We start from the raw sequence: 8,741 nt of genomic DNA, 5'->3' as shown, positions 1-8,741 counted from the left end.
AATAAAAAATTAGCAACTAGAAAGATAGCAAAACCACTGTGGCTGCTATCTCATGTAGCCAGATTGGTTTTCCTAAACATCCTTCCAAACCACCTGGTGAATAAGCAGCTGTGAGCTGCCTGAAGGGTGTGCCAGAGTTCATGCTTTCCAGCAACTCTACTTTTGCACTCCTTATTCAGATCTTTCCAATGAAACCAGAGGAAATTATGGCAAAGGTCTGCAAAATTAAGCCCCCTCTAAGAAGCTGGTGGGGGCAAGTCCTCCTGTACATTTCTGTAAGACTCTCGGGGGATGGCTAAATGAGGATATTGCCACTAGACACTTTCCAACTGAGTTCTTTGCAGACCAGCTGTGCTGCAGCATGAGGAAAACAAGGCATTAACAAATCATAACACAATGGAGGAAATACAAATACATTTCACTGTGCACTGATACACTTTATTCAGGGTAGACGTGCAGTTTGCATAGCTTAAAAACATAAGCTTAAAAACTTGTTACCTATTTACAAAACACTCCTTTTTTACTCTCTTCCAATAAGTTTGCAATTTGAATCAAACTACTGGAGATAAAATGAAACACAAAGTCAGAATCTGAAAGCTCTCACTCGCATGTCACCTTCCAGCTGTTACTGTTCTTGTCTTGGATGCCTGAACATAGCTCCATTCCTTCCTGGGGAAATCAGTAATGGAAGCTATTGCATTTTAATCAGCAGACAGTATTACAGCTCAATGAACATCTCCAAGGGAGGACCTGGAAGCACTTAAACGTGGACTGAGAGATACCCTCAACATTCGTGTGCTACAGGATTTAGCATAAAGTTGATAAACCTTCCTTCTCCCTGTTTGGACTTCAGGTTAACACACGGAGAGAAATGCTGTCATTGTTTCTCTGTGTCAGCAATGGCACCTCACCTAACAGGACAAACCCCAACCTACGGCCAGCACTGACTGCATCAACTGGGACTCAGTTTAAAAGTACTTTGCATAATACTTCAAGTCTTTATTTTCTTCTATATGCCATGAGCTGGGAGAGGAATAAACCAGGCTGTTTAGTAAGCGTTGTCAACCGAAAGGTGATGTGTTCTTGAATCTGACCTTTTAGCTCAGCTTCATGGGTGGGTTTGGCTCAAAGCACTCACTGTGCTTGGGTTGCAAAATTCAAAGAAACAGGTGGAGTTAGACTATAAGATATTTATTTTGTGTTATGCTGGAATTCCTTTGCTCTTGCCTGAGGCTCTGCTTTGGAGGCCGTCAAAGTTTAAACTGCTTCATTCTTGCATGAAACATTTTGTCCTTATATTTCTCTCCTGTCACTGGGAATTAGAGGAACCTGAAATGTTGACCTTGTCTAAATGCAGAACTGAAAGCAAATCCATGTTTTGTGGTGCTCAAAGCAGCATTGTCTGCTAGTATTGCATGAAAGATGGGTAAAAATGAGGAAAACATACAAGCATCCTTAGCCACCACTCTTTGTTGAGCCCAATTCCATGAGAAGAGTTTAGCTGATGGATATAACCACAGGGGCAATGTCAAAATAACCACAATGAGGAAACAATATTGGTACAACCAACCAATCCATTTTAAAGGCCTACATGAAGAAAACTAGGAAAAACAGGGATAGATGTTTTCCCTTTGGTTTTTTTTTTTTCCTGTGTGGGTTTTTTTGTGTGTGTAATGAGTTATGTTTATATTAGAGGGAAGCATGCTCCACAATCCATGTCCCCTGGCTGCCTTGGTACTGAGACCTACCTCCTAGACCACCTTGTAGTTTGGCCCATGCTCTGGAATTGAGTTCCCTTGGAAACCAAACACACATTTATTCTGTTACTAAGTGAAACAAGTGTATTAACAATTATTTTCTAAATGGTACTGCACCATATATTTTCATTTTATTTTTTGAAGAGGTATTAGGTAACATATTTTTCTATTGTACATATATCTACGGCAAACCTTACTGTTTAGGTTCTTATCATTAAGCTAAAAAGTAGTACAAATGAAGATGTCCATATCTCTGAAATTTAATTCCAAACATTTCCTCTCTAAACCAAAAATCTTTTCATTCTTCATTGTGATAAATATCACTTGTGTTCAATTACCGTATTTGTATAAACATTTTCTTAACATTAACCTAAATTCTGAAGGAATTATATTCCCAGTGTAGTGTCCAAAATATAATAAATAATACATAATTTAAAAATCTGGCATGCTCATAATTTAAAATAAAGGTATCACATGTCATTAAAACAGCATTTTAGTCAGCTTTTATGCAATTTAAAAAATTCTCTTTTCTCACCCTAGATTTGGGCAATGGTCAGGGATCACTTGATGTTCTGGAAGAGGTTGCTACCATCCTCTCAGCTGAAAATTAAAACATTTTCCAGAATGTCACAGGAAATTTTAAATGAGACAGCAGAAATAGTAATAGATTCTCATGCTATCAAAGATGCATAAGTGGTAATCAAGATGATTGGAGTGATGCCTGAACACAGTGTGGAATCTGTAGCACTCAAAGTAGACAGAGAGCTAGACATGGGGAGATGTTTTGTACAACACGACGCAGAATGCTCTTTGTGTCTTCTGTTGTAACCAATTTTATATGCCTGATACCAATTTATTATGATTTACTGAGAGCAGGTGACTGGAAGGCTCTGAGCAGAATATTCTGTTATTCCTTCCTTTCTCTAGAGTTTAAACAATGTGCTATACATTTTTGAAAAACCTCACAATTTTCTGTCTCTTGAAAAGAATTCAAAACCTAAGCAAGTTTCATTAATGATGCTCTTCCCCTTTAACATATATATGTAGGATTATGACTGATTTATACTATAAATCAGATGTGATGCTGATGTGGGAAGACCACCAAATCTTTGTTCTTTTCTGTTAGCAGGCTCTTAGAAAGTGTCATCTTTATTGATTTTATCTTGAAAATGTAAAGTTCCCTAGTGAGATCCTGAAGTGGAAGTTTGCTTGGCTAGTGCATACTGTGTGAGACCATTCTTGTTACTTAACCTCATCTCTCATTCACTCCTTTGAAAGACAGCAGGTGAGCAGCAATGCAGGCTCTACAGAAGAAGCTTCTTTAGAAAATTTGGTCTTTTCAGGATCATCTTGGAAACCCACAACAGCAAGAATCTGCATGATCTTCTTGGCTAAAACTGACAGCTTGAAAACTTAACTCCGGCTGCAAGCAAACAGAAACAAAATAGTATTTTCTTCCTAGGTAGCCACTGTTGAAACTGGCTGTTTCCCTTCACTTCTTGTTTTCACCCAGCATTTCTGTTACTGTAATAATAATAGCAATAATAATAATAATAATAAGCTCATTCCATGGTTTTATAAGAGCAAATGGATGCTGCTGATTCTTTCTATTCCCAAATAAGCAGAGAAGTTGTCACTCCTTACTACCACTAAAGTTTCTTGAGGAGTTGTCCTTAAATATAATTAAAACAACAACAACAAAAAGTTATTAATATTTCAGTCTCTTTCTCCCATCCAAATTAGACGTGGACAAGGATTTAAGGAAGGGTGTGCCAAACACTGAGGACTGTTAGTATTCCAAATCAATTAGAGCATTTAGTGCCTAATTAAGTGTTAATTTACGGTCTGTGTAATCTCATAGTAGAAGTTTGGCTCAGGCTAATTGGAAAACCAAATTTTTGCTATTACATGTGGAAACATCTTCTACTTTTATACATACAAAACCTATTTTGTTTTATATGAGTCGAGTAAAATGAGGCTAAACTCCTGTCCTGGTTTGGCTGGCTTCCTCTTACAGGTTCAAAAGTCTCACAAACACTTTTTTCCTGTATCCTCAGACGTCACAGAATATGCTGAAGACCAGCTGTCTGGCAGCCAATTTTCCATGCTTCCTTCAAAGGGCAAACTTAACTGTCTTCTGCAATAGCACAGTTGAGAATTTATTGGTTCTCACAGACTCTCTATTCCCTGCTTCACAGAATAAATAGGAATTTTAGCAAGAGCTGGATTAACCAGGATCCAGGCTTTCAAATGAGAGACCTTCCTGCCTTCACTGCATGCTATAGCAAACACAAACATCTTTCTTGTCCTTGTAGGAAATGCATCTTAAATCCCAAGCAGAAGAAATGTTAAACTTTGGAGACTTGACCTCCGCAGTGACCTGTCAGTCATCTCTGGCGCAGCCCATGGGAACGTTGAAATTGCCACACCTGATTTGCATCCTTGTTACATGCAGACAAAAACAAGTCCTTCTCATCTTCCCTCTTTGCTGCCTCTATGCATTTGCCAGAAAGGACATGGACAATCATTTCATTCTACAAGATGAGAGAAGAAGGGAAAGAAAGAGCAAATTAAAAGTAAGGGATTTCCAGTGAAAGCTAGGCCATGTTTCAAAAAATTTATATACAATATGTCACCAGTAATGGCTGGTTGTTCAAATTTTTTTTAAGCAATACTCTAAACACAATGATTGGACTTAGCTTTGTGCCCAGAGCATGGTGACTATTTGTAGCTGCTTTATTGCAACTACTCTTTGAATGAGGAGTGGTAGGTGCAGAATTCTTTCCCACCATTACTTTTTTCTATGGCTATAGATTGTCATTGGTATCAACCTCAATACTACCAGGCCACAACACTTCATGAGGGCCAGTGCTTCCCTTAGGAATCAAACCAAATTACAGGAGGAAGTGTACCAGAGGATTGCTGCATCCCTACCACTACAGTGACTGCTATTTTCCCAGTGTGTCCCAAAGTATGATATTTTTCAGTTTTGTTGAGGAGTTCCTGCTCTGCTGGGTGAAGTTCATTGAATAACAGTAATTCCTCTAATAGGAAGTTTGCTCTTCTTGCACAATGCAGGAGAAAATTTAATGTTTCCCATTAAGAGCTCCATAGGGGGCTCTCATTTGCGAGGGGTCAGGATTTCCAAACCCTTCCTCAATCCCAAAGAAATGGGAAAGGATTTGCCTGCTCTTATTTTCACAACTACTGATTTCTGATTCTATTCCTATAAGGCCAGTAAGACGAACAGTTTAAACAAGGACATAGGAATTTAGGTAGGATTTCTGTAGTTTGTGTTTCTAAACCAAATGTCACATTGACAGTGTAAAAGGGCAAGAGACCTCCTGATTTTCCTCTGTGAAAATGGTACAGAAGTGAAACTTGCCCTTCAAATACCTCATCCCTTCCTCACACACGAATCCTCTAAATCACCCACAGTCCCATCAGCTGTCCCACAATCACCATCAGCTGTCCCACAGTCACCATCAGCTGCCTTTGTCCCATGGCAGAGCCACTACTGACCTCATGGATATCCCAGTGCTGGTTGCTGTTGTCTGTCTCCTTTGTACAGTTTTGAGGAATAACCTTCCCGTGTCTGACATCAAAGCAAAGCAGTGGAGCAGAACCAAGCCGGATTTCCTTCATGCTGTTGTATTCAAAGTGCTGGAAAAGGGAGGGTTTGTTTGAACAGTGATGGATGGACATCCCAGTTCATTTTTAAATGCTAATTCTAAAAATAATTTCCTGTACATGTTTGTTAAGATGCAACCCAAACATGAGTGACAGAGACCCAACAACCTCGACCCTTCAAAGCAGTCCCCCCTGCTAGCTAAATCTAGCATATCTATTTACCTAAGGAAAGGCCTTGTGACCTATGATTGTGTATCACATAAACCCACCCTGTCATAAAATTTTCCAGTTTAATAAATATTTGAACAGAATGGTGTAGTTTGAAATGTGCCTGCAGCTCACCCTGACCTAGACCAATACCAGCTTGGGAGTCTAAATGAATTTACCTCCTGCCTTAGACTGCAGTTTAGGCGTGAATCTTCAGTTTTAGTCACTAATGGGGAAACCGATCCCCAGTATTCTGGAACTGTTATGGATTTTTTACTCATAGGCTTTCTATTCCCCAGACACTACCAGATATACTAAACAAATCAGCACTTAATGATGTCTTCTGGAGCAAAGTGTGGGTATCTGCCTCAGTGACACATGGGACGTTGGCATTTTTCAAGAGGCACTCAGCTGTAGTAGAGCATCACTGCCTTGGCACATGCCTAATTTTGAACACACCAGTATTTCCAGCAGTGTCAACCCAGCCACTCACATGTTGGAGTGCCTGTCTTCTGCATGGTTCCCTAGATGTGACGTGGTGCCTGTATATTCAAAGTATACATTACCTGGGTGAGACTGTCGCTGCAGGGGGAGAGTTCAATAGAGCCTTCTGCAGTGGCTCTTCCAGGTCTGTAATCTGCACAGAGGCCAACACCAGTATTGTAAAGCTGTAAGTAAAGGTTATACTGAAATAAATCACAACTGGATACAAATAAGTTGTCCTTCAGCTAACATTTTTGTGATTGGATCCCTTTATGATATATGATTTTTTTCATAAATCAGGCACTATTTTTTTCTTTTAGACTTGATCTTGTATATTGATCTTGCAAACTGATGTGATATAAAAGGCAGTTTCACCTTATAAAAGACCCTTTCACCAAGGGTCAGTGTTACCCAGTGAGTTTTGTTTGAGATACCCACTTCTGGGTTTAACTATTAGGATAATTAAAAGAAAGCCATCAAAATTTTTATGTTATTGGAAAACTGCAATTCAACTGTACACTGTAGTCATAAAGAAGGTATTCCAGAAAAAAAGAAACGTGACAATTCCTGTGATCAACACTCAATTCTTACACTTTTCTCAAGCTATCTTTGAAAATAAAGAGAAGATAAAATAGTGAAAGGACACAATAAAATCTGGCTACAGATAGCAGAGTGTGAATTAATTAGTAGACCTTGTTGTGTTGTTGGGGGAAACTCCCAGTAAGGCTGCTGGGAATAAATTCATATTTAATGGATTATAATTATCAACTATGTGTTTTAAAGACCCCAGACATTTAGAATATTCCATCCTGTACACAGTCTGTCAGGGAGCTGCTATTGCTACCCCTTCTGTCCCTGGGGAAGTGCAGGACTGAAGAAATGCTTTTTTCTCTTTGTGCACATGGGTCAGCACACAGGTATCTTGGCTGCTATTGCTGTAGCCATCTGCATGAGGGAACACAATTCTTTTCCTTTACTAATTGCACCTAAAGAACCTAAGGTTAGGATCCTCTGAGCTGTGACGCTGAACTGAATCAGACAATCTAGGTTCAGTTTCTGGCTGATTTTCAACATTGATGTGAGAATTTGGGCCAGCTCTTTGTCTCTGTCTTTTTCTTTCTCCCCCACCCTGATTGCATTGTCTATTTGGACCAAGTACACAGGACATGGAAGTGACACCGGAGTCTTTGAACAATGCAAAAACATGATCATTCTTTATGGTGTGTTTTCTCTTACCTTGCCAGAGAATCTTGGTGTGTCTCTAGGTTGGGAGAGTTCAGGGTACACATTTGATACAAACCACTGGAAATTTCTACAGCCCAGTCTCTTCTGTAGCTGAAGGCGCTCGCTGCAGTCTGGCTTCTCTGCCTTTATGGAGAAAGGGAGAAAGCATAAGGGCAACAAGATTACTGATGTATTTGTGTAGAGATGCTAGGAGTGAAAATGACTACACAGGAATTATTTCTACCACCTTTTCTATCCTGCATGTTATAGACAGAGATATATATCTCTCATGAGTACGCAAAGGGAGAGGTTCAGCTATAGCCTTCCTCAAACTTTGTGCTAAAACAGCCACAGTCTGGCATTGTGACAGAAGTGTTTTGGAAGTAGCATACATTGTGAAAATAAGTATGTCCTCTAGAAATGATTATTATACCGCAGGATAAGTCAGTGTTTGTCATATTTTTATTTTAAAAAATCAGGATGAAGTTTGATACTGGTTGCACTGAAATTCAATGGGATTGTATTAGATTGCTATTTAATATAGAATTTTTCTCACCGATAAAAGCTCAATTTCCTGGCCTTTAACAGCCCAAATTACCCAGTTACGGTCAGTCTACGATCAGAGGGAATAAGTGATGACAGAATTTTGCCCAAAAGATAGTCTATCACCTATTATCTGTCTATTATCTGACAGTTACTAAACCTAATAAACAAAGCTGTTTTGCAGCTATTAATGCATAAAACGTTTCCTATGATTTCTTTGTTATCTTGAAGTATAAAGACACAATATCAACTCTCAATTTTCCTGGTAGCAGCTCTGACATGAAAAAAGACAAATGCCTTCAACCCTTGGTGCAGCTTCAGGCATCTGCACTGCAAAGGACTGAGAGTCTGAATATTTGAGGGTATTTAGCACTAATGATGACTAACAGGGTTCTCAAAACCTCTAAGCACTTACATGTCTAATTCTTCAGTTTCCAAACCACATATAATGCTTTCTAAATCTCTCAGTGCCCAAATATTAAAAACATCTAATAACCCTTAAAAGTCTTTCTCCTCTTTCTTGCCAGCAGTAGATCTCCCCGCTTCATGTTTTTACTTTTTTAAAATGCAGTTTGGGAAGGGATTTCAGGAAACTGGTCTGGACTTCATTGTCAAAAATTAAAATTGGCAACATAAGCAGAGAATTGCCTGTAAATAACATTTTGTAAGACCAGCTATTTCTCTGTATCCATAAGAAAGAAAGAAAGAAACAAAAGGATTTGCAGCGTGGAAAACACTGACAATTGAAGGGCCTTGGAGATCAAATGTGAGGTAGGGCAGGGATCAATCATTCCATGTGGCACTGTTTACCAGCCCTTGTAAACTCCACAGGCAAAGCACAACAGTTGCAATATGTTAAAGAGAACCTCACGCTTCAGTGTCAGTCTTAGATTCAAT

At 39.1% G+C, this 8,741-nt stretch overlaps 1 protein-coding gene across 4 annotated transcripts in view; it reads right to left on the bottom strand.

Moving 5' to 3' along the window:
• Positions 1-412: 412 nt before the first annotated feature.
• GALNT15 (polypeptide N-acetylgalactosaminyltransferase 15) overlaps positions 413-8,741 on the bottom strand; it is a 29,839-nt gene continuing 21,510 nt past the window's right edge. For 3 of the 4 annotated variants that reach the window (XM_085051038.1, XM_085051039.1, XM_085051040.1), the window contains exons 8-11: positions 7,314-7,445; positions 6,161-6,262; positions 5,280-5,420; positions 413-4,291 (exon numbers count right to left, since the gene is read on the bottom strand). In XM_085051038.1, coding sequence (XP_084907164.1) covers positions 4,145-4,291; positions 5,280-5,420; positions 6,161-6,262; positions 7,314-7,445 — 522 coding nt within the window. In that variant the 3' untranslated portion in view covers positions 413-4,144. Of the gene's footprint in view, positions 4,292-4,514; positions 5,179-5,219; positions 5,421-6,160; positions 6,263-7,313; positions 7,446-8,741 lie in introns of those variants that run through there. The other variant, XM_085051041.1, reaches the window with a different exon arrangement.

The sequence above is a fragment of the Lichenostomus cassidix genome, chromosome 2 (assembly GCF_008360975.1).
Source record: "Lichenostomus cassidix isolate B80296 chromosome 2, HeHo_3.0, whole genome shotgun sequence".
In the NCBI taxonomy this organism is placed as follows: Eukaryota; Metazoa; Chordata; class Aves; order Passeriformes; family Meliphagidae; genus Lichenostomus; species Lichenostomus cassidix.
The sequence above is the reverse complement of the archived record's forward strand: the minus strand, read 5'-3'. Positions and strand labels throughout refer to the sequence as shown.